At 54.4% G+C, this 24,205-nt stretch overlaps 7 protein-coding genes across 7 annotated transcripts; 3 read left to right on the forward strand and 4 right to left on the reverse strand.

Moving 5' to 3' along the window:
• Positions 1 to 1,135: 1,135 nt before the first annotated feature.
• C8A04DRAFT_11064 (P-loop containing nucleoside triphosphate hydrolase protein) lies at positions 1,136 to 3,090 on the forward strand (the record flags this gene model as incomplete). The annotated part of the gene is made up of 4 exons (XM_062776821.1): positions 1,136 to 1,289; positions 1,367 to 1,869; positions 1,972 to 2,885; positions 2,931 to 3,090. 4 exons carry the CDS (start codon positions 1,136 to 1,138, stop codon positions 3,088 to 3,090), a joined length of 1,731 nt encoding a protein of 576 aa, XP_062638268.1.
• Positions 3,091 to 4,125: 1,035 nt separating this feature from the next.
• Positions 4,126 to 5,006, reverse strand: C8A04DRAFT_27395 (7-dehydrocholesterol reductase; the record flags this gene model as incomplete). The annotated part of the gene is made up of 3 exons (XM_062780281.1): positions 4,126 to 4,246; positions 4,308 to 4,425; positions 4,484 to 5,006. 3 exons carry the CDS (start codon positions 5,004 to 5,006, stop codon positions 4,126 to 4,128), a joined length of 762 nt encoding a protein of 253 aa, XP_062638269.1.
• A 262-nt stretch (positions 5,007 to 5,268) lies between these two features.
• Positions 5,269 to 6,667, forward strand: C8A04DRAFT_36256 (uncharacterized protein; the record flags this gene model as incomplete). The annotated part of the gene is made up of 4 exons (XM_062783460.1): positions 5,269 to 5,328; positions 5,540 to 6,045; positions 6,249 to 6,406; positions 6,492 to 6,667. The coding sequence occupies 4 exons, from the start codon at positions 5,269 to 5,271 to the stop codon at positions 6,665 to 6,667; spliced, it is 900 nt and encodes a 299-aa protein (XP_062638270.1).
• A 236-nt stretch (positions 6,668 to 6,903) lies between these two features.
• C8A04DRAFT_27397 (uncharacterized protein) lies at positions 6,904 to 7,557 on the reverse strand (the record flags this gene model as incomplete). Its single annotated transcript, XM_062780282.1, has 2 exons — positions 6,904 to 7,304; positions 7,404 to 7,557. 2 exons carry the CDS (start codon positions 7,555 to 7,557, stop codon positions 6,904 to 6,906), a joined length of 555 nt encoding a protein of 184 aa, XP_062638271.1.
• Positions 7,558 to 8,578: 1,021 nt separating this feature from the next.
• Positions 8,579 to 11,275, reverse strand: C8A04DRAFT_11075 (NOL1/NOP2/sun family-domain-containing protein; the record flags this gene model as incomplete). The annotated part of the gene is made up of 11 exons (XM_062776826.1): positions 8,579 to 9,082; positions 9,145 to 9,199; positions 9,258 to 9,435; positions 9,485 to 9,572; positions 9,627 to 9,761; positions 9,824 to 9,938; positions 9,993 to 10,062; positions 10,115 to 10,184; positions 10,238 to 10,286; positions 10,379 to 10,394; positions 10,462 to 11,275. The coding sequence occupies 11 exons, from the start codon at positions 11,273 to 11,275 to the stop codon at positions 8,579 to 8,581; spliced, it is 2,094 nt and encodes a 697-aa protein (XP_062638272.1).
• A 989-nt stretch (positions 11,276 to 12,264) lies between these two features.
• C8A04DRAFT_11127 (uncharacterized protein) lies at positions 12,265 to 17,512 on the forward strand (the record flags this gene model as incomplete). Its single annotated transcript, XM_062776843.1, has 4 exons — positions 12,265 to 12,354; positions 12,424 to 12,795; positions 12,876 to 17,096; positions 17,150 to 17,512. 4 exons carry the CDS (start codon positions 12,265 to 12,267, stop codon positions 17,510 to 17,512), a joined length of 5,046 nt encoding a protein of 1,681 aa, XP_062638273.1.
• Positions 17,513 to 18,973: 1,461 nt separating this feature from the next.
• C8A04DRAFT_27400 (carbamoyl-phosphate synthase L chain, ATP binding domain-containing protein) lies at positions 18,974 to 23,587 on the reverse strand (the record flags this gene model as incomplete). Its single annotated transcript, XM_062780283.1, has 15 exons — positions 18,974 to 19,090; positions 19,162 to 21,359; positions 21,418 to 21,483; positions 21,549 to 21,601; positions 21,661 to 21,805; positions 21,880 to 21,960; positions 22,024 to 22,525; positions 22,597 to 22,658; positions 22,712 to 22,831; positions 22,911 to 22,942; positions 22,989 to 23,026; positions 23,128 to 23,139; positions 23,216 to 23,223; positions 23,286 to 23,306; positions 23,458 to 23,587. 15 exons carry the CDS (start codon positions 23,585 to 23,587, stop codon positions 18,974 to 18,976), a joined length of 3,585 nt encoding a protein of 1,194 aa, XP_062638274.1.
• Positions 23,588 to 24,205: the final 618 nt, after the last annotated feature.

Consider the following 24,205-nt stretch of genomic DNA (forward strand, 5'->3'; position numbering starts at 1 on the left):
TCGGGTATTTGCTCGGAGTTTGTAGGTTGGGCGAGGTACAGCTGGAACTGTCTCGGCGTTCGGCCCTTTTTTTTTACACCAACCCGCGATGCAGAAGGGGAGATAGTGCGGGACGCAAACGCTAGGGGTGGGGTTGATTCATTGTCGACTTGGAATGCCATTCAGACATGCTGTTGCTATCCGCGTGTAATTACAGCTCGTGGATATTGTAATATTTGTCGCTGAAGAAGCCGTGGCGGAAAGAGCTAATTACCTACCTACCTACTTTCCCCCGATGTCCCGGAGAAACCCCCTCCTGCCGTGGTTCCAGTGAAACTCCATGACAACGGCAGGAACGAGCCCGTGCGGTATGGTACCTAGTCTCAACCAACTTGTCGATCAGAACGTTGGGATCAGCGAGGCACCAACTCTCGAGTTCAGGGTCCGGGCCGACTACCGCCTTTGGACATGGGGGGACGTTTCTCGGGCAACCTAGCGGCTGATGTAGAGCAGGTTCCCTGTGGAGGTAGGGCGCCCGGGTTGAATTGCTGGAGCCACGGTTGATATTGCTACGAAACCTTTCGCCACGCTCGGCAAAATGCTGCAATTACCTCGGCAGCTACCTAAGACAACTGACGATGTGGTCATGATGTTGCAACTCGACATCTTCAATGTTCTCTATTGTCACCCGTCTAACTTCCGCATTTGGAAGTCCGAAGGTCTGCCTACACTGTCATTTAGCCATGTCTTACATTCTTTCACCCCAACAGTGTTTGATGTTTAAACTTCAACGGACGTGGGTCTTGGTGGATCCACGATCGTATCATTTTGAGGCGGTCAGAGACTCAGAGTCTCAGAAAGCTTATTGCTAGACTTACCCAATCTAGCATGATCGGCTATCAACCAAGATCTCATGATTCACTCTTGCTAGCGGGCTTTAGACCAAGGGCCAATAGCCTAGAAAATAAAAGAAAATGTTAACTATCTCACGAGCCGTCGTGACTTTCAGTCATGATCCTCGCAGAGTTGCTTTTTTGGGTCCCTCGACTCCCTTCGTTTGAAGAAGGCAACCCATCTCCGTCTCCGAATCCAATCTCGCAACTGCAAGACTGGAACCATACGATACTCTCTCTTCCGGGGACCGAAACGATTGGCGATGGACCCCGAACAACTTCCTATCGCCGAGAAGCGGCTTCTCAACGCCCCAGTGGAAACGCTATCATGGAGCGGGCTGACAGTCACCGTCAAGGAGGGCAAGACCGGCCAGCCCAAGACGCTCGTTGACAATGTTGAGGGAATCATGCAAGCTGGTTGGTTACCATCCCCCATTTTTACCAATCAAGGATGGCTAGGCACGGAGTACTAAGCATGAACTAACTATCTGCAGGTGAATGCTGCGCTGTCATGGGCCCGTCGGGGTGCGGCAAGACCACATTCCTAAATGTGCTTGCCCAACGCCCCATCAAGGCAGCCCAGGTTACGGGGCAAGTCCTCGTGAACGGCGTTGAGCTGCCGATCAACGTCTTCCGCCACGTCACGTCGTTCGCCCAAGACCACGACATTTTCATCGGCGCGCTGAACGTGAGAGAGACGCTCCACTTTGCCTCTCGTCTCGCGGGCGTCCCTCGTGGGGGGCCTGGGGCCGAGGCCGAGGCCGAAGCGCGCATCGACACGCTGCTGGCGTCCTTTGGTCTCAGCAGCTTGGCGACCCAGCGCGTGGGGACCGGCATATCACATGGTCAGAAACGACGCCTGACCGTGGCCAAGCAACTCGTCACAGGCCCTGGCATCCTCTTTCTTGACGAGCCCACGAGCGGCCTCGACTCGATGGCCAGCTGCCACGTCGTCAGCTACCTCAAACAGCTTGCAAAGCAAACAGGTCTGATCGTCGTGTGCTCCATCCACCAGCCGTCCACCTCCACCTTCAACCTCTTCGACAAACTCCTCCTCCTCTCAGCCGGCAAACCCCACTACTTCGGCCCCATCAGCCAGCTGGTGGACTACTACGCCAGTATCGGCGTGACGGTCCCGGAGCGAATGAACCCGGCCGACTTCCTGCTCGAGTTGGTGAACACGGATTTTGCCCAAGCCCAAAACGAAGCCGCGGTCTCGGAGCGCAAGCGCGTGGCCGAGCTCGCGTCTTGCTGGCACAGCTCGTCCTTCCGCCAACAAACCGCCGCTGCAGTGACTGCCTCGGTCAAGCTCGTGCCAGGACTCGCTGGTCTCACTGGTCTCACCCCTTCAGGCCCCGGGTCTAATCCGCCGTTTCTGACCCGTCTGGTGGTTCTCATCCACCGAAGCTTCGTCAAGTCGTACCGCGATGGCTTGGCATACACCTTGCGGCTAGCCATGTACGCAGGGCTGGGTCTGTTGGCGGGCACTGTCTGGCTGCAGATGGACCGCGACGACCAGGACTCGATCCAGCTACTGATCAACGCTTTGGTGGTTAGCTGTGGCTTCATGTCTTTCATGGCCGTGACGTATGTCCCCGCTTTCATTGAGGACTATCGTCAGTTCCGTCTGGACCGCCGTAATGGCCTGTATGGACCCGGTTCCTTTTTGCTGTCCAATTTCGTCGTGGGGATCCCCTATCTGTTTCTCTTCTCCGCTGTGTTTTCTGTTTTGTTTTACTGGCTGGCAGGTTGTCGCCCGTCTGCCGGTGCGTTTTTCACGTGGATAGCGTGGCTGTATCTGAACCTGTTGGCCGCTGAGGGGATAGTCATCCTGTCTGTGACCATCATCCCCAACTTTGTCGGCGCGCTGGTGGTCACAGCTTTGTTGAACGTCCTCGCCTTCGCGACTGCGGGGACCTTAGTGCCACCGGCGAAGCTGAACGCGTTCTACAAGTATGGCTTTCATTACTGGAACTCGCAGGGCTATGTCTTCCAGGGTATGATGGTCACGCAGTTTGACGGGGCGACGTACAGCTGTGGCGTGGGATGCCAATGCAGATACCCATCACTGCCGGGCCAATGTCATATTGACGGGGGAGCGGTGTTGGACCTGTACGGGGTTGGTACGGGGGATCAGGGGCGGAATGTGGGCATCGTGGTGGCGATTATTTTGGGTTACAGACTGGCTGCTTGGGCCTTGCTGAAGATGCGGCGGTAAATGAAAGTACCTAGGTAGATGAAAGTTCAGATAACTTGCTTGGACAGCTTCCGGGTGGTTTCCGTGTCCTTCCTGAAAAGTTGAGATTTGGTCATAAGGTAATTATTTAGCCTCGTATTAATTACCAAACAATTGCGAAACAGATCTGTTTTCCCACCGGCGTGCTTAGGTATCTTAGGTATGTACCAATTTGACTAAGGAAGCATCAAAGGTCATGGCTACTAATTACCGAATAATACAAAATTTGTCAGGCGTTTATTCAGCTGCCTTCCTCTTTTCCTCCCTCCTCCTCCCGATCATTTTAAAAGATCCCCGGAACCAGACGCCACTTGACACGCTCACAATACTCAGCCCATGCTTTCCCATATTTGGCTTTGCATCGTGCCTCGTCGCGGAAACAGCGGTGCACACACATGGTGACGACGAGAATGGCTTCCATGTAAGGCAGAATATGACCACTGCCGCAGGTCAAACACGCAACCCATGTGTAGGTGATGCTCCCGATGTAATTTGGGTGACGGACAATGCCCCAGAGTCCTGTGAGAACAACAAACGTGTATCGATTAGTACATGTTTTGTTAAGTCTCTTAGGGAGCAGCCAAATCCTGGGAAAGGGATCATGTAGCTAGGGAGGTACCTACCTGAGCAGAGAAGGATAGTGCGGTGTGTTTTCCCGTCTGCAGTCTCATATCTGGCTTCGATAGTCTTTGCTTCTTGACTGCCAATGCGGAATTTCCCGTTTGTCCGCCGTGAAAGGTTCTTTTGGTCGTTGGCGACGTGGTTAATGGTCCAGCCTACAGCAAAGCCAAGCACAAGCAGGGCCACCGTCGCTGTGGAAAGTTTCACGGGATGGGAGGCAAGATATTGCGTCTGCAAGGTCCACAGATGTGGCATCATCACAGTGAAGCCGTAAATGCTATAAAATGAGAAACGTTCGTGGGCGCCATCGAGTGTTTCAAAGAATCTGCCCGCCAGCCGTGAATTAGCACTTGGGTACGCAGATGTTACTATTGACCAGCTTCGAGATGGCTGCACTCACAGGTCTTCGTAGATAAAGTATTCTGCAACAATAATGGCTCGGAATCCAGTAGCCAAAATCATTGAATTCGTCACGGAGCCAAATCTCTGGTGCTGCAAAGCAGCAAATGAAAGATCGCTGTGAAACCAGTCAGCTGAAATGGACAGGTCGATGGAGGGAGATTGAACTTTGTACGTACATCAAGGTCCATAGTAGAATCCCACCCGTTCGGCTGGCGTTAAAGTGCTTCCAGTCGAACAACTGTCCGGTTCGCGGGTGAAGCTCTCCGCCATTGAAGAGGTCATACCAAAAGTGCCCTAGATGGTGTTAGATGTCTTATGTCGGCTACACGTCAAGGAAGAAAGGGGAACTTGCCGGTCAACAGTGTGTCGCCCTTGTCGTCGGGCGCAACACGGGCCTTGATGTAGAAGATGCCGATGAGGGCGGATGAATATACCAGAGCCGTGGCTAATAATGTGGTCCAGTGCTTTGCAAGAAGCGCCGGGTCAAGGAAGCCGGCATAAGAGGCATAGGCCGCAATAGCCAGCGTCAAAATCCACGCCCAAAATCCGTTCAGCCGGTAAAAAAGGCGTCTCCCTCCTGGAGTTCGTGGCGCTTGGTGGAGAGGTCCCGGAACAAAGACGTACAATAACGCCTGGAAAACGACCCAGCCCAAGTAAGCTGCGATGGATGTGGCCGTGACAGTCGGCAAACGAGAAGTAAAAAAAGAGAGTGGCTCAGAAAGAAGGGCCTCGGAAGCCGAAAGCAATGAGGAATCAAAATCATCGTATGCGATGCAGACGAACCAGTCCAGCAACGGGCAGGTTGCTATGATCTGAAAGCTAACAAGCTCATTGATGATCACGCTCACCCAGCCGGTAGCTCTTGGTTCATACATCCTCGAACTATCAGTGCAACTGAGTCTGTGCGTGTGCACAAAGTTGCCGATGTCAAGTGTTGGTAGGAGGTTAAGTTAACGTTAATTACCGACGGAATGTTTTACTCAAAGTCTCAACACGCCCTCTATTGTCTTATATTACCCACCTGTGTGGCAGATCACAAGTAACTACGACCTCCACCGTCGGGCTCATCGTCGGGCCCAGACCGCCTGGTCCAACTCATTGATGATCTCCCGAGACTTTTGTTGTTGCGGGTCCTGCATGTCTCAAACAAAACCCGAAACTAAATATTCAGCTCTGGTGGCACTGACACGTCTACAAGTGTAGTTGATGACTGTCTATGTTTGGTCTAGATGGATGGGTTATCAGACGATCAACTCCACAGGCAAAAGAAATCACAAAGTACTCAGCGGTACCTCGTTGACCGCAAGATGGACGCACCTGCCGCCGCCTCCCAATATTAATCAGACTTTCCCCCTTGACTATCCTCCTCCCAAGCCAGCTCTGTGCTAGTTACAAACAACCTACCAAGGGCGTTGACGAAACGACAATGGAAACAGTCCTCAACCATTTCGACCCAGTCCTCTTGGACAACGTTTACCGCTCGGCCTTTCGGCTAGCCCAGGCCACCTGTGGCGCGGGAGTCTCCAACACGACCCATCCAGACTGGTGGATACCATCACCGTCTCCACAAGCTTCCGGCGTTATTATCGACAAGAGCAGGGCATGGCTTTGTCACCTTGCGGCAGACCCACGCCTCTGGCAACGAGATGGCATATGGCGCCAGAGCCTCAGCATCTTCTTCCTAACCTGGATCTCCAGCACCTTCTTCTACTTCCTCTTCGGCACCGTCTGCTATTATCTCAACTTTGACCAGACCCAGAAGAAGCAGCCCAAGTACCGACCCAACCAGATTCGCGCCGAGATCACGGCCTCCCTGACCGCCTTGCTCATCATCAACGTGCTGACGGTGCCTATCTTTATGGCCCAGGTGCGCGGGTGGGCCAAGATCTACCCGTTCGGGACGGGCAGCACTTGGTACGAGGTGGCACAGTACCCGCTCTTTGCGCTATTTAGCGATACGTGCATGTATTGGCTACACAGGGCTTTTCATCATCCTATGTTGTTTAAGCTGTCGCATTACCAGCACCACATGTGAGGACCCTGGACTGGGCACCCAGTCACCAATGTTGTCAAGGTTGAGAACCTCTTGCTAACCCTTACATCGTGGATACCTCTAGGTATGTCATCCCAACGCCGTTTGCCGCGTACGCCTTTGAGCCGATCGAGGGGTGGATCATGAGCCTGCCCGTCTACGCCTACAGTTTCCTCTTCCCCATGTCGGATGTGGGACACCTTGTTGTCTTTTTCATCAGCAACATCTGGACCTTTCTACTCCGTAAGTCTCCTGTCCTTCACCCCTTCTGTTTCTCCAATGCTGTGCTGTAACGCTGTCCATGTGCTCATTCTTTGCCCTTCCGCAGATGACAATAGCGACCAGTTCCACACGGTGCATCACAAAAGCATCCAGTTCAACTTTGGGCAGTTTTCCGCCTTGTGGGATAGGGTAGGGGGGACATATGCGGACCCCAGGGTATTTTTCGAGCCTAAAGGTCTCAGGGAGAAGCGAGGTTCGGTGAAGTCCTTAGAGATAGCATAAATTTTCAGCTCTTGTAGAATCTTATACTTTAGATGATATGCGAGGTGGCTATAAAATAAATCCACAGTTCAGCGTTGATTATTGAAGGAGATTTTGTATTCCCACCTGCTTGCTTTTCCCTTGAGTGCACTCCTCCCATCATCCGAAGCTCACGATGCCAATGGGTTTTAAATTATTCCACCAGAAGCCCCCCCGTACCTAATTAATGACCATATGACCTCCTAGTAGAGGAGGAATCACACCCAAACCACCACCCCAAGCCCAACCACCAACCCAATCCATGCCGCACTCACCCCACCACCACCCACCCTCCCTACACCACCCGTCGCCGTAGGCCCAGCTGTGGTCGTCGTCGTAGCCGTCCCAGACTCAACCTGCTCAGGCGGCGAGGTCGGCTCCGGAACGCCCTCGGGACAATGCCAGTGATCACCGTGTGCGTGGCATTCCGTGGCCGAGGCCGAGGTAGTCGTCGTCATCGTCGTTGTCGCTGTGTTGATGGTGGATGGAGGCGGAGTGGTTGGCTCGGGGACGCCGTCGGGACAGTGCCAGTGGTCGCCGTGGGCGTGGCACTTTTGGGTTGGGTCGTTGAATGGTGAGGATGATGACTGCGTGCTACTTGGGTGGCGTTCGCAATGCCCTGGTAAACGGTCAGTACCTAATTAGTTGGTCAAGACAAAAAGTGAAGTTCGTTGGGATTGTGGATTGTGGGATTATGGAACAGGTATCGACTGCGTACAGTGATCGCCGTGCGGGCTGCACAGAGACCCCGTCGGGGACGGGGGAAGTGTCGGCGTTGTGGACGACGTAGGTGTGACCCCTTGGGGCGAACCCACGACATACCATGCCTGGAGCAGGGCAATGAGGAAAGTACGGTATCCCACGGGCGCCATTTTCGAGGTCCTGATTCAAATCTCTTGACCGTTTGAGTAATTCTGGGGAGCGGTTGGGGAGTAGAGTTCGCGGGATTTATGAGGATGCCGGGAGAGGGCAGGCACTGGTTAAATAATCAGAGTTACTCACGCGAGGACAGTCTCCCATCGGGCTAAACCCCCACGCGCGGCCTTGGCCTTGAAAACTTCGTGATGTGTGCCATGGCAAGTCGTAGTCTCGGTGTCGCTATTATTGACTCCCCTGGCGCGGAAACAGAGAGGCCCTCATCGACGACACGGTGAGTCTTCGGTCAAAAAGGGTGCCCGTACCAAGGCTGCACTAGACTAAAACCATCACCTAGAAGGCCATCAAGGTACTTCAACCTACTTGGCACGCGGGGAATCTGCCCCTTCCATGAGCATAGTGTGGATAATCAAGACCATAACGATATCTCGAAGGAACAAGAAGGCGAGGGACATGGTAACCATACATCCTCGGTAAGAATTAAAGTAATCAAGTCCGCTCTGACGTGGGGGCAATCCTGTACAGGTTCTGGTCTTGTTGCTTGGCGATGGGGATTTTGACCCGTTTCTCACCCCTAGACGGTATTCTCGTGTGATCGGTTGATTCCTGAAGCCGTCAAGGTTCTCGCCTTGGCGACAAGAGGAATATTCAGGGAAAGTGTAGCGAACCTCAGACTTGGCGAGCTCCCCCCGTGTCATAGCAGCAAGGTGAGAATAAAAGTTGCGTGGGATGAGCCTGGGACAACCGAAAATAGAGCGGTATTGGTATGATTAACTGCGATCCTGCTGCGTGAAAAGGCTGTGTCATTGTTGCTTTCACAGCTTCCCTAGGACTTCTGTGATTTTGCGACTCTGGGGTTATTAGTTATACTGTTCAAACGCCAGCCAACACTATCCTCAATTCAATGGCATGAACCTAATTTGACGCGGTGCGACTGATTGTTATCCGATCCGTGAACCAGACGTGGGGCTATTAAGGTACAAACTAGCAACATGGCGTGATATTTTTCCCACCTAATTACTTCTTTTCCTTCGCCTTCGACTTCACCTTTGTCTTTTGCTTGGGTGCATCCTTGGGTTTCTCCTTGACATCCGCCTTCGAGGTCTCCCCATCCTTAGCCGCACCCTTCTCCTGCCCCTTCTTCAAAGCCTTCGGGTCGAGACCACGTCTCCTCATAGCGTTACGCCTGGCCCGCTCAATATGTTTCTCATCCTCTTCGTCATCAAACCCGCCAAAGTCATCGTTATCCTCCTTCTCAGTCTCCGAAGCGATGGGGGTCTTATCGATGACCTCGTCGTCACCGTCCTCTGCAGCGGCCTTGACAGCCGCGGCATCCTTGTCCTTCTTGCCGTTGGCAAGGACGGCGTTGGCCGGCGTGGCGCCGACCTTCTGGAACTTGGCGACGAAAAACCCGTCGACGTTGTACAAGTGGGGGTAGTACCTGCGGGTCAATTTGAGACTCGGGTGGAACGCCTTGCCCATGTAGCTGGTAAATCCTTCCTTGCCGAAAGGCAAACCGGTCTAGAGAACGAGTTAGATTACACATACTACGATGTCGGTGATGCGCGCGGACTAAGGCTTACCTCGACAAGCCTGACATTCGGCCGCCGTTTGAGTGCATACGCCACAACTTGTTCGCTGCGGGAAGGAGTTAGCATCTTTGTTTCAACAGTGCTGCAAATCCGGCCCAACTTACTTCTCTTCGATGGCCACACTACACGTCGAGTAGACAACATAGCCACCTGTCTTGCTCGCGTGGTTTACGGAGTCGATAGCAGCTAGAAGAAGCTGTTTCTGTAGATGGGGCAACTGAATGAAGTCCTTTTCATCCCTGTTGGTTTTGACAGAGGGGTCCTTGGCAATAACGCCGGTACCTTGGGTGGGTTAGTTGACGCAGCTTGAATAAAAAGGGATGTCACCTACCAGAGCAAGGCGCATCCAACAGCACCCTATCGAAGCCACCCATCACCCGAGGAAACTCGCGGGCATCGTAGTTACAAACGATCACGTTCTACTCAGTGGATTAGCAGGGGCGTGGATCCGGGGTTCCTAGGTCGAGTCTTACCCTAGCACCAAGGCGATGAATGTTTCCGATCAAACCCTTAGCACGAGACTTGCTAGGATCGTTCGCGAAGATGACGCCCGTGTTCTTCATCAAGGCTGCCATGTGCGTTGTTTTACCACCGGGAGCAGAGGCCATCTGTATCACAAAATAAGTCAACAACATGACACCGGAGCTCGGATATGGCTGTGGTAGCTTACATCAAGACACCGTTCATTCTCCTGGGGGCACAGCGCCATCACGGGAAGAAACGAAGAGGCGGCCTGCAGAATGTAATGTCCGGCGAGATATTCCGGAGTTGCACCTAATGGCACACTTTATCGGAAGTCAGTCTCCAAAATATGAAGTGTAAATGGTGTGTTTACTTACGTGGACTCGAATACTTGGAGACCGACTTTGGACCATTTGCCAACTGGCTCCAAGGTGACACCACGGTTGACTGTTGGGGTGTTAGTGTTCGCAATTCGAACCGGGACACAGAAAATACTGACTGAGGGCTTGCGCAAGATCCCGACGATGTGTCCGGAGAGTGTTCGTACGGATGACAACAGGGCGCGCCGTCTAGATGTTGGTTAGTGAGGTGAGACGGCACAATCCAGCTATGTACAACGTACCTCGTTGGCTTCAAAAAAGGCAAATGCCTCTCTTGGTGGAAAAAGGTTCCTGCGTCTTGTTAGCCCTGGCCGCCGTTATGTTGCCGCTTCGGCTGCTTGCGCCGTCCGTGGATCACATACATGAGCTTCTCTGCCAGGAACTCGTTGTATCCGTAATCTGTGGGCTTTGGTTAGCACGACCACCCAAGGCCAAAATGGTGAACCATCCGAGCATCATAACGTACAGGCACAAACGTCCTTTAGTAACTGGTTGGTGTACTCCGCCCGGCTCCGCCCATCCTCGGCCAGATTGGCGACATCCTCAAGCACCCGAATTGTCTCCGTTATCCTGGTTCTCAACATCTGGAGGTCAGGCGCCAAAAGGCCCTTCGTCTTTGCCGCCAGTTCATCATCGTCATCCTCGTCGTCTAGAACATTTGGCTTGTCCCCGTCAATGTTGGTCTGGAGGGCTTCCTGACGCAGTTCCGCCTCGTTTTCTTCGGCCTCCCGTGTAAGCTGCTGGTCAAGCTTCTTCGAAAGGCCTTCGATGTTGGCAGCGGTCAACCTCTCCTCCCGGTCGTCGTCGTCATCCTCGTCGTCTGAGAAAACGAACTTCTCTTTCTTGGTATTGCCTTCGTCAGAGTCGTAGACCGAGTTGTCGGAGTCAGAGCCCATGAAATCATCGCCAAGTGCCTCCTCCCCTTCGGAGCCGCTAGCAACCTCGAGGTCAGAAGCGTCGAATTCATCGGCCATTTCCTCGTCCGAATCAGATGCTAGTGTCGCAAGATTCTTCGGCTTCCCTTTCACAACTTTTATACCATTTCCCAATGCACCTGCGGCCTTCTCGGTGCCATTGGACTCTTTCCCCACCGCCTTCGAGGCATCTCCATTCTTGACAGGCTTTTGCGCTTTGGACGACGTACGGCGCTTCTTGTTGGAGCGAGCTTCGACCGGGGCGTCGTCGACGGGGAGTCCCTTTTTCCGCTTGAGATTGGCAAAATGTTCTTCTGACAGCGGCTCAGGAGCGCCCTGCTTCTTCATACGACGTCCGACACCCATTATGAGAAGTTTGTCCGTAGGGATCCGGATTTTTGTCGCAAATTTTGGTGAGGGACAAGCAGTAACCAAGCACTGTCGCGGCGAGCCAGCCAAATTCTCGAGGTCCCTTGGCCAATTTTCTTGCGAAAAGTGTTATCGATAACAGTCGCAGTCTTGGCAAACATCCCCACCACTAGCATCGGCTGACTCAGCATAGACAACTTTGGGCCAGAACCTGGCACTTGCCCGGTTTGCCTTTTGAAGCACGTTTCTCAAAAACATTGCGCAGTGACTCGAGTTGTTTCCGGAGGCGGAGATTTAATGTCTAGATAGTAAGGGAAAGAACGAGCGTTGTAGATAGCGCCTGCCGTTGTAGTTCCAACCTGTAATGAGATAATTCGGAAAGGACAGAGCATGGCCACTGCTTCCCTTCGAGAACTTGTTCATGAAGCGGCCTTGATTGGTGCTTGAGCGTTGCCGGCTAAGCCGAATTCAGCATCCCTGCTCGCCCTCAAGTCGTCCTTCCCCTGTGTTTTCAGCCTGGCACAGCATCGCACCCACCTCCAAGCATGCTGTTAACAGATCAGCCAAAAAAGTTACCCACACAGGCGCATCCGGCTGCCGCTCCTGCCACCCACAACGAGCACAAACGAGGAACACTCATTTTCCGCTCCTGCATTGCGCGTTAGGCCACCACGAGCTTCCACCTTGCATCACAACAACTCAACCTAGAAGCAGCCTTTTTTTTTACTTCTCTTCTCACGAAACGCTTGACCTTTTGTTGATTGAGCCTTTTGGTCGCGGGTAATCGCTAATAATCGCTGGCTCCGCTCTCGTTTCGCCTGCTGTCCCAGCCCAGCTCCTCGGGTTCTCCACCGATTTCCGCCCCTTTCAACGAAACGTCACGACGATTCCCCCGGCCTTTCGACTATCAACTACAACACAGCAGGTTTGGCAAGTTGGCTGCTGCTCGCCATTAACTCCGCGCAATCGAGCGCATCACATACATTATGGCGCCGGCATTGCCAATTAAGTTCCAGGAGCTGCTCCAACTCAGCAGCCTGGGCGTCAACCAAACGGCAATCACATTCAACACCTGTGTACGGTTCACCCCAAATTACCACACGCTTTAGCCATCCGCTTCGAACATCCACTGACGACTACCATAGACTCTAGAATCAGACTCCTACATTTGCTTGCGAGACAAGAAAGACGAGTCGTCGTCCCCCGAAGTCCTTATCGTCGATCTCAAGAATGGCAATAACGTCATCCGACGGCCCATCAAGGCCGACAGCGCAATTATGCACTGGTCCCGCCAAGTTATTGCCCTGAAGGCCCAATCTAGGACACTTCAAATCTTCGATTTGGAGCAGAAGCAGAAGCTCAAGTCTACCACCATGAGTGAGGATGTTGCCTTCTGGAAGTGGACAAGCGAAACCACCCTTGGTTTGGTCACAGACACGGCCGTTTACCATTGGGATGTTTTTGACCCCGCCCAGGCGGCGCCCGTCAAGGTGTTTGACCGCAACAGCAACCTCCAGGTATGTATTAAGCATTGGATTCCTGCTTAAAAAACACCGAGTGACTGCAGGTGGCCGCTAACACCCTGCAGGGCAACCAGATCATCAACTACCGCACCAGCGCAGACGGTAAATGGATGGCCGTGGTTGGCATCTCTCAACAACAAGGGCGCGTCGTTGGTGCCATGCAGCTATACTCGAAAGATCGCGGCATCAGCCAGGCAATCGAAGGTCATGCCGCCGCTTTCGGTACGATCCGGCTGGACGGTGCTCCCGAGGACACTAAGCTTTTCACATTCGCCGTACGAACCGCCGTCGGCGCGAAGCTGCACATCGTTGAGGTCGACCACGCCGAGACGAACCCCACATTCCCCAAGAAGGCTGTCGACGTCTTCTTCCCGCCAGAAGCCGCCAGCGACTTCCCGGTTGCGCTTCAGGTCTCCCAGAAGTACGGGATCATCTACCTAATCACCAAGTACGGCTTCATCCACCTCTACGATCTGGAGAGTGCGACATGCATCTTCATGAACCGTATTTCTGGGGAGACCATCTTCACAGCCTGCGGCGACAAAGACTCGAGTGGTGTGCTTGGTATCAACCGCAAGGGCCAGGTTCTCTTCGTCAGCGCCGATGAGAACACGATCGTGCAGTACGTGATGGAGAGCCACGGCACCGAGCTGGCCCTCAAACTCGCCTCGCGGGCTGGTCTCCCAGGCGCCGACAACCTTTACCAGCAGCGCTTCGAGCAACTTTTCTCCAACGGAAACTACCAGGAGGCCGCCAAGGTCGCCGCCAACTCTCCCCGTGGTTTCCTACGAACGCCGCAAACCATTGAGCGATTCAAGCGGCTCCCGGCGCAACCAGGGCAGATGTCCAACATTCTCCAGTATTTCGGCCTGTTGCTCGACAAGGGGTCGCTCAACCAGCACGAGACGATCGAATTGGCCCAGCCCGTGCTCGCCCAGAACCGCAAGCAGCTGCTACAAAAGTGGCTCGGCGAGAACAAACTTGAGTGCTCCGAAGCCTTTGGCGACATGGTTCGTCCCCACGACATGGCGATGGCGCTGGCCATTTACCTGAAAGCGAATGTGCCTCACAAGGTGGTCGCTGGCTTTGCCGAGACCGGCCAATTCGAGAAGATCTTGCCCTACTGCGCTCAGACGAGCTACCAGCCCGACTTTGTTCAGCTCCTTCAGCATATCGTCCGTGTCAACCCGGAGAAGGGTGCCGAGTTTGCCACATCTCTGGCCAACCATGAGGGCGGTTCTCTTGTCGATCTCGAACGGGTCGTTGATATCTTCCAGTCGCAAGGCATGGTCCAACAGGCCACAGCTTTCCTCCTGGATGCTCTTAAGGACAACAAGCCCGAGCAAGGCCACCTTCAGACCCGCCTGTTGGAGATGAACCTCATCAATGCTCCTCAGGTCGCCGATGCGATTCTCGGTAATGATATGTTCTCCCACTTTGACAAGAGCCGCATCGCGACCCTGTGTGAACAAGCTGGGCTCTTGCAGAAGGCTTTGGATCTGTATGAAGATCCCGCCGCCGTCAAGAGAGTCGTTGTCAACATCCCCGGCTCGCCCAACTTCAACGCCGAGTGGCTCATCGAATACTTTGGCCGTCTCTCCGTTGAGCAGTCGATTGACTGCCTCGACGCCATGATGAAGCACAACATCCGTCAGAACTTGCAGTCAGTCGTCCAAATCGCCACCAAGTACGCGGAGCTTCTCGGCGCCCAGCGTTTGATCGACCTTTTCGAGAAGTACAAGACCGCCGAGGGACTTTACTACTTCCTGGGGAGTATCGTCAATGTCAGCGAGGACCCCGAGGTCGTCTTCAAGTACGTTGAGGCTGCCACCAAGATGGGCCAGATCCGCGAGGTTGAGCGCATCTGCCGTGACAACAACGTCTACAACCCGGAAAAGGTCAAGAACTTCCTCAAGGAGGCCAAACTCAGCGAGATGCTGCCGCTTATGGTTGTATGCGACCGCTACAACTTTGTGCACGACTTGGTGCTTTACCTTTACCAACATCAACAGTTCAAGTCCATCGAGGTCTATGTCCAGCAGGTCAACCCTTCCAGAACCCCCGGTGTTATTGGCGGTCTGTTGGACGTTGATTGCGACGAAAACATCATCAAGAATCTCCTTTCTACCGTCAACCCCGCGTCGATCCCCATCGATGAGCTGGTCCAGGAAGTCGAGACGCGTAACCGTCTCAAGCTGCTTCTGCCTTTCCTTGAGGCTACGCTGGCTGCTGGCAACCAACAGCAGGCCGTGTACAACGCCTTGGCGAAGATCTACATTGACTCGAACAACAATCCGGAGAAGTTCCTTAAGGAGAACGACCAGTATGATACTCTCACCGTTGGCAAGTACTGTGAGAAGCGGGATCCCAACCTGGCTTACATTGCCTACCGCAAGGGCCAGAACGACCTTGAGCTGGTGAACATCACCAACGAGAACGCCATGTACAAGGCCCAGGCCAGGTATCTCCTCGAGCGTTCGGATCGTGAGCTTTGGATGTTCGTCCTGAGCGAGAACAACCTCCACCGCCGCTCCGTTGTCGACCAGGTCATCTCCACTGCGGTTCCTGAGTCGACGGATCCTGCCAAGGTTTCCGAGGCCGTGTCGTGCTTCCTGAATGCCGATCTTCCTGCCGAGCTGATCGAGCTTTTAGAGAAGATTGTGCTCGAGCCGTCGCCGTTCAGCGACAACCAAAACCTTCAGAACCTTCTCCTGTTCACTGCCGCCAAGGCGGACAAGGCCCGTGTCATGGACTACATCCACCGCCTTGACAACTTCTCGTCGGATGAAATTTCCAATGTGTGCATTGAAGTCGGCCTGCATGAGGAGGCGTTCGAGGTCTACAAGAAGATCGACAACAAGGAGGCAGCGGTCAATGTTCTGGTCGAGCACGTCGTCAGCATCGATCGTGCCCAAGCCTACGCTGAGGAGGTTGACATTCCTCAGGTCTGGAGCAAGGTGGCTAAGGCTCAGCTTGATGGGCTTCGAGTTAGCGACTCGATCGACTCATACATCAAGGCCGAGGATCCCAAGAATTACGAGGAAGTCATTGAGATTGCGGTGACGGCTGGCAAGAACGAGGAGCTGATCAAGTTCCTCCGGATGGCTCGCAAGACGCTTCGCGAGCCCGCGATCGACACGGCTCTTGCCTTCTGCTATGCCCGCCTTGACCAGCTGCCGGAGCTGGAAGACTTCCTGCGGGCCACAAACGTCGCTAACATCGAGGAGTCGGGAGACAAGGCCTATGCGGAAGGCTTCTTTGAAGCGGCCAAGATCTTCTACACCAGCATCTCGAACTGGGCTAAGCTCGCCACCACGTTGGTCCACCTCTCTGACTACCAAGCCGCTGTGGACTGTGCTCGCAAGGCCAACAACATTAAGGTCTGGAAGGAGGTTCACGAGGCCTGTGTTGGCAAGAAGGAGTTCCGCCTTGCCCAGATCTGCGGTCTCAACCTCATTGTCGACGCAGAGCAGCTGCAGGCTCTTGTCAAGCAATACGAGCGCGAGGGCTACTTTGACGAGCTCATCAACCTCCTTGAGCAAGGTCTCGGCCTTGAGCGCGCCCACATGGGCATGTTCACCGAACTCGGTATTGCCCTTGCCAAATACCACCCCGAACGGCTGATGGAGCATCTCAAGCTTTTCTGGAGCAGGATGAACCTGCCGAAGATGATCCGTGCCTGCGAGGAGGCCAACCTGTGGCCTGAGCTGGTATTTTGTTATTACCACTACGATGAATTCGACAACGCCGCGCTCGCCGTCATGGAGCGGCCAGAAAACTCCTGGGAACACCAACAATTCAAGGAGATAACGGTCAAGGTTGCCAATCTCGAGATGTACTACAAGGCCATCAACTTTTACCTCGAGCAGCATCCCTCGCTTCTCACCGATCTTCTGCAGGTTCTGACCCCCCGGATCGACGTCAATCGCGTGGTCCGTCTGTTCCAGAAGTCGGATAACTTGCCGCTCATCAAGCCCTTCCTGCTCAATGTGCAGTCGCAAAACAAGCGCACCGTCAACGATGCCATCAACGACCTGCTCATTGAGGAAGAGGACTACAAGACACTCCGCGACTCGGTCGAGAACTATGACAACTACGACGCCGTCGACCTCGCTGGCCGCCTTGAGAAGCACGACCTGGTGTTCTTCCGCCAAATTGCCGCCAGCATCTACCGCAAGAACAAGCGGTGGGAGAAATCCATCAACCTGTCTAAACAAGACAAGTTGTGGAAGGACGCTATCGAGACCGCGGCGATCTCGGGCAAGCCTGATATCGTCGAGGAGCTGCTCCGCTACGTAAGTCTCAACATGTTTTGTTCCCTTCGTCACCTGTACTAACACTGAGATAGTTTGTCGACGTTGGTAACCGCGAGTGCTATGTGGGCATGCTGTACGCATGCTACGACCTCATCCGCCCCGACCTGGTTCTCGAGCTGTCGTGGCGCAACGGCCTCAACGACTTCACCATGCCCTTCATGATCAACCTTCTCTGCCAACAGACAAAGGAGATGGCCGCGCTCAAGGCCGACAACGAGGCCCGCAAGGCCAAGGAGAAGGAGCAGGAGAAGGTGGAGGACAACACACCCATCCTGGGCGGCAACCGCCTCATGATCACGGCCGGTCCCGGCGGCGGTGTCAGCGGCGCCCCTTCGCCCGCCCCCTACATGCAAACCAACGGCTTCGCGCCCCAGCCAACCGGCTACGGCTTCTAGAAGGTTGTCCCCGTGGTGTTTGAGCGCCCTTGCCTCTTCGATCCAAGCCAGCAGCGTTGGTTCTACCCCTTTGAATCACCCGATTTCAACCAGATGCCAGGGCGGCCCGTCAAAGTGTTGGACCTCGGTTGGGCTGTCCCACCCCCGAGGGACGCTCGGGGCCAGTGGTGGTGATAAAAGTGGGGGAAACAACAACAGAAACAGCAATAGCAGTCCATGGATATTACATGTTTGGCACTCGCAATGGGCGCTGTGACACAAGATCTGAAGAAAAGGAATGAAGCAGCATGAATTAGATCTAACAAAAGGGGGTTAGGGCGTGAAGGATGGATTTCCCTGGTCTCTTCTGGAAGGGGGTGCGTGTGCTTGCTGGGGAACATGGTGGCTAGGCTTGACTGGCTAGTTGGGGCAGGCCGACGTCGTTATCTCTTTCTTTTCATCTTGGAGCTGATTGCGACGGGATCGTGTTTGGGGCGCTGGGGAGGTGGGGGTTTCTTTTTTTGTCTTCTCTTTTTCTTCTGCCGCCTGCTTCCACATCTCTGTCGCGTGTACTGGCTATGATGGATGGATGGATAAGGGGGGAGGAAAGGGGGAAAAAAGCGGGGGAGGAGCCATTTATCATTATGTCTTTCCCCTGTGTTAAGTACAACATGTGTATGATAACTTTGCTTTCAAGATTGTTGCTTCTTCGCTTACGTTTTCCGCCCCGCTCTCTGTGATATCTTCGTGACGATGCCAACCGCCCTTAAAATGGGATAACAATTCTCCGTCCCGACCGTGCCCCTCGTAGCAAGACCTAGTCTACTCACGATCACCCCTTCAAGACTACGACGGTCACCGCACAAGTAGGTTCAAAATACGAAGACAAACTTTGGGATATCATCACACAGTCACTCGCCAACCATCCAACAGAAAGACACAGCATATGAACCAAGTATGAATAGCCTAATCTAACGAAAAGTCATATCCAATACTGGATTTATCGATCGATCGATCACGATGATTTAATTGACCCTCCCAAACGCAAAAAGAAAACAGAAGAGCAACCAAATGCACACATCCTCCTCCTTTCCCGTTCTAGGGGGGTCGTGTCCCGTATATTACCCTTCCCCCCCTTATTTGGCTTGGGCTCCGTACCGGAGACAGAATCTTTGTATGATCTGTGTCCAATAGGTGTTTTTTCACCATCCCCCGTCCTAGCACCCTACCCCTTTTCTACTCCCCCTTTGTGTTTTGATCCATGTCCATATCTCATACTTGTCTAAGTTGCTAAGTGCTACATAGCAGGATATGATATTGTTGGGAATTGCGGTTCTTTTGGGGACAGGGCGGAGCAGCGCGGCGTCGGGATGACCGCTCGACCGGCCCCTTTTGCGTCGTCGGCGTTGGAAAGGGGGGTATAGCGGGGCGGAGGGTTACGGGTGCTGCTTAAGATAGCAGCCGCCATCATAGCCCACCCACTCATTTGGCGTCGGCCTTGGTGATACGGCACACGAGGTCCGAGCCGTCGACTGAGTCACCTTCGCGCACGGCAAGTTGGGAAACAACGCCGTTGTGGGGAGCGGAGATGACCATTTCCTATTTGTCATTAGTTACCAAAAAGACTGGATCGTGAAATGCTTGATGCAAGGTCAAAGGTAACAACATACCATCTTCATGGCGCTCAACACAGCAAGCGGGTCGCCCTTCTTGACCTCAGTGCCATCGTGCACACGCAGCTCGACCAGCACACCGGCCATGGGGGCGCCGACCTGGCTCGTGTCGGTGGGATCGGCCTTCGGACGGCTGACATTCTCAACGGCAGCCATCTTGTCGTCAACGGTGACCTGGCGGACCTCACCGTTCATCTCGTAGAACACCTCACGCTGGCCAGTGTTCTCGGAGAGCGGGCCAACGGCGAGGAGCTTAAGGATGAGAACCTTGCCCTTCTCGAGCTCGACGTGGAACTCCTCGCCAATCTCAGGCTTGGAAAGGAAGTACTTGGTCGGCAGGACCGAGAGGTCGCCGTATTTGGTCACAAACTGCTTGTACTCCTCAAAGACCTTGGGGTACATGATATAGCTCGCGATATCGGTCTCGGTAAGGGGACCACCGAACTTGCGAGAGAGCTCTTTCTTGACCTTGGCAAAGTCCACGGGCGGCAGGGAAAGACCAGGGCGCTGGTCCAGCTTGCGACGGCCACGGAGGGCGTTAGTGCGCAGCGGCTCGGGGAAACCACCGTACGGCTGGCCCATCATGCCCTCAAAGAACTCAAGGACGGAGCCGGGGAAGTCAAGCTCGGCAGCGCGAGCCTTAACGTCCTCCGGCGACAGCTTGTTGGAGACCATGAACTGAGCAAGGTCACCAACGACCTTGGAGGTGGGTGTGACCTTGACAATGTCGCCAAGGAGATCGTTAGCGTGCTCGTACGCCTTCTTGGTCTCGAGCCACTGGGATCCGAGACCAAGCTGGGAAGCCTGGAACATCATGTTGGTGAGCTGACCGCCGGGGATCTCGTGCTCGTACACCTCCGGGTCGGGGCCGGCAAGGTGAGCCTCGAAAGGCGAGTATAGGAGACGAAGCTGAGACCAGTAGGTGTCTAGAGCGCGGACATGGTGAGGGTTGAGGCCAGGATCCTTGTCGGTGCCGTCGAGCGAAGCGATGATGGCGTTGATGCTGGGCTGCGATGTCATACCAGACAGGCTGTCGGTGGCAGCATCGACAGCATCCGCGCCAGCCATGGCGCAAGCAACCATAGAAGCAACACCAGTACCAGCCGAGTCGTGAGTGTGAACGTGGATGGGCAGGTCAGGGTACTTCTTGCGGATAGCGCCGATGAGGAGAGTGGCGGCATGAGGCTTGAGAACACCAGCCATATCCTTGATGCCCAGGACATCAATGTCAAGAGCAACAAGCTCATCAACCAGCTTCAAGTAGTACTCCAGGTTGTACTTCTTGGTTGGGTTCAACATGTCACCGCTGTAGCAAACGGTACCCTCGCAGACACCGCCAGCCTTCTGGACAGCCTTGATACCCACCTCGAGTTGGTGGATGTCGTTCAGAGCATCGAACACACGGAAGATGTCGACACCGTTCTTCTTGGCCTGCTCGACGAAGTGGTAAATGGCGTTGTCGGGAAGCGAGGCGTAGGCGACACCGTTGGCACCGCGCAAAAGCATTTGGAAGGGAATGTTGGGAATAAGCTTGCGCATCCGGCGGAGACGGTCCCACGGGTCCTCATAGAGGAAGCGCATCGCAACATCGAAGGTCGCACCACCCCAGCATTCCAAACTGTACAGGTTGTGAAGAGCGTGGCTGGTCTCCTTGGCAATGTTCAACAGGTCAACCGTCCGCACACGGGTGGCGAGAAGAGACTGGTGAGCATCACGCCAGGTGGTATCCATGAGAAGGCAGCCCTTGTAATCACGGATCGCTTTCGCAAAGGCCTTGGGTCCCTGGTCCACGATGATCTGGCGCCAGCCCTTGGTGGAGGGCTGCGAGGTATCGATCTTGTTTCCAGCATCATCAAACAGCTCGGGGATAATGATATCCCCCCTGAACTTAGGCTCGCCAACCTGGCCCTTGATGCTGCTCCCGTTGACGGCAAGGTCACCGAGGTACGCGAGTAGCTTCTGGGCACGGTTCTGGCTCCCGACCAGGTCGAAAAGCTCGGGCGTCTCGTCGATGAACTGCGTCCAGCACTTGCCCTCGATGAAGGTCGGGTGTGTGAGGAGTGAGCACAAGAAGGGGATGTTGGTCTTCACGCCGCGAATTCTGAACTCGATCAGAGCACGGAGAATCTTGCGCCGGGCGATCTCGTATGTCGAGCCGGAAGCGATGACCTTGACCAACATGGAGTCGTAGTGGGCTGTCAAAAGTTAGCATGCGGTCACCAACCAAAGACTTAGAAGTTTCAAGGAACTTACGAGTGATGACAGCGCCAGCGAACCCGTTACCACCGTCCAAACGGACACCGTTTCCACCAGCGGAACCTATATATTTTGTTAGTATTCCAGGCGGAGGAGGCTAGGACAATGGAAGAAAAGGAGGAACATACGGTACACTTCGATCTTGCCAGTGTCGGGCTGGAAGTTCTTGGCCGGATCCTCACTATCGTACAACGTCAGCTTTACCTGCCTAAATTAGAGTGGGAGTAAACCTCGGCGTACGTTGTAATTCTGGTCTGGATGCAGAATCCACGGGTGGTGATCCTGTCCTGGGTAAGGCCGAGCTGCTCCAGAGTTGCGCCAGCGGCGATTTGGATCTGGGCGGCCACGATATCAATACCGGTGATCTCCTCGGTAATGGTGTGCTCTGTGGTGCGGATATTAGCAAGGATCGGGCACCGTCGGTGGTTAGTATATGCCAATGGGAAATGCTTCACATACCGACTTGGATACGAGGGTTGACCTCAATGAAATAGTAGCGGTTCTGTTGGTCGACGAGGAACTCGGCAGTCGATGCGTTCCCTTCCATGTGTCAGTCAATGCCGTCAAGAAACATGTATGTTGCTCTCCAGCCTTTCCACTTACTCAGTCCCACGGACTTAGCCAGCTTAACGGCGTCGTTCAGCATAGCATCCCGCACCTCACTAGGGAGGTCCTTGGCCGGCGCAATCTCAACAACCTTCTGGTGCCTGCGCTGCACGGAGCAATCACGCTCGTACAGGTGGACAATGTTGCCGTGGTTGTCACCGAGGAGCTGGACCTCAATGTGCTTGGGGCGGTCAAGGAAACGCTCGACGAAGACGGTGCCGTTACCGAAGGCACTCTTGGCCTCAGAGGTGGCACGCTCAAAAGACTCCTGGAGGCTAGACTCATCGCGCACGACACGCATGCCACGACCGCCACCACCATAGGCAGCCTTGATAATGACTGGGAAGCCATATTCGTCGGTAAACTTCTTGACCTCCTCGAACGTCTCAACGGCACCCGCAGTTCCGGGGACAACGGGGACTTTAGCCGCAATGGCAATCTTCCTGGCCGAGACCTTGTCTCCGAGGGCATCAATGACGTCGGGAGAGGGCCCAATGAACTAATTGAGAGATGGTGAGTATGATTGATATCCGGGTTGGTAATATAGACAAAAGCACCGGCAATACTCACGATAAGACCAGCCTTCTCGACCTTGCGAGCGAACTCCGCGTTCTCAGAGAGGAAACCGTAACCTAGTCCGTGTTAACGGCGGTATCAATCATATATTCTAGTGTGAGCAGCCTACCAGGGTGGATCATCTGAGCGCCATGCTCGACGGCGATCTTGATGATTTCATCACCGGCGAGGTAGGCACCAACAGGTGTATATTGCCCGCGCTTGCCGATGACATACGCCTCGTCGGCCTCTGTATCATCCCCTTCGTCAGCGGGCGATTCTCGCAACCCAAACTAAAGAAGGAGATTGGGGTTAGGCGGAAAGCGTACTCTGCCTGTGCATCGAAAGACGGTCCTCATAACTGAACAGTTAGCGGGAGCCGTGAGACTGTGAAGGTCGGTAATCACCTAAAAACAGCAATGGTATGCAGCGAGAGCTCGTGGGCCTGCACGTAGCGTGTTAGCGCGATATCGAGTGTAGAAGAACGGGGGGCCTGGATCATGTCCCCCGTTGCTCCGTCCCTCCCCAAGCCTTGGTGTGACTCACCGTCCTAAAGATCTGTGTGGTGGAATTTATGTGAGCCGGACATGTTCAACATCGTCGGAGGTCGGAGTCAAGTTGGAAGCGCTCGTACACGAATAGCTAGCACCCATACGTTAGCATTCAGGGGCAAGCTGGTGGAAGAAGGGGTAGGCTTCACTTACGAATTTCACCGCGGTTGGCAACTGTCAGGGATCAAAGCAATGCCCGCATTAGCAAACGACTTCTTTCCGTGCCCCCATGTAGCAGGGGAACTCTGCCCGGTGGACTAGGGGATGGAAACTTGGTGAAGCCCCCAGCATCCCAACACCCTCAGCGCCGCCAAGACGGACTCACCCAAGATTTTGTTCAGTTGCATGATAGTCGAGTTGGCCCGGATGTGGTGGACCGTCTGGGCCTCCTTGGGGGCATCCTCCTCCTCGAAGACGTCCTCATCGTAGTTGCTCACTGGCTTGTTGGACGCCATCCTGGGTCAATTGGTGTCTGATTTGGCGGTCGGTTTGCAGGAAGAAGAAGGAGAGAAACAAAGAGGGGCGCCAACAGACGAGTGGGTGCGCAAGACTTAAAGAGCAGCAGTTGATGGGGATGGGAAATGGTGGGGTGGCTGCGAGCTAAGTTCCGGAACGGCCAGACAGGGGCATGACGGTGACGGCGGGGTAGAACGCGATGGTGGGGTCGTCCAGCTTCTCCCAAGACAGGTAATTACACTACGCGGTAACGAAGGAAAAAATTCCTCATCGAGCTTCTACCTAGTGTAGCGGGATGCCCGGCAGCCGCTTGCCAGCTTGGCAGAGACAAGACCGGGGGTAGGGGCAGGGGACTTCATAGATCCGACGCAAGAGGCCCCGGAGGGGTTGTGAGGAAGGAGTCGAACAGAGGAGGGGCATTTGGGCAGGCACAACGGACGTTCAAGGCGAACACCCAGGGTGAAGCATGGCCCGGCCGGCCAGGGGTGTGTGCTGAGCGGATTTCCGGACTCCTGTCACCTCCTGTCCCACATCGTTCCTTCGTCCATGCCCAGGAACGGGAACAACCAGAGCCATTCCCGTGGGTCCCATGACCAAGGCCCCGCGCCAGGTGCCTT

The sequence above is a fragment of the Dichotomopilus funicola genome (assembly GCF_033296635.1).
Source record: "Dichotomopilus funicola strain CBS 141.50 unplaced genomic scaffold C8A04scaffold_20, whole genome shotgun sequence".
In the NCBI taxonomy this organism is placed as follows: domain Eukaryota; kingdom Fungi; phylum Ascomycota; class Sordariomycetes; order Sordariales; family Chaetomiaceae; genus Dichotomopilus; species Dichotomopilus funicola.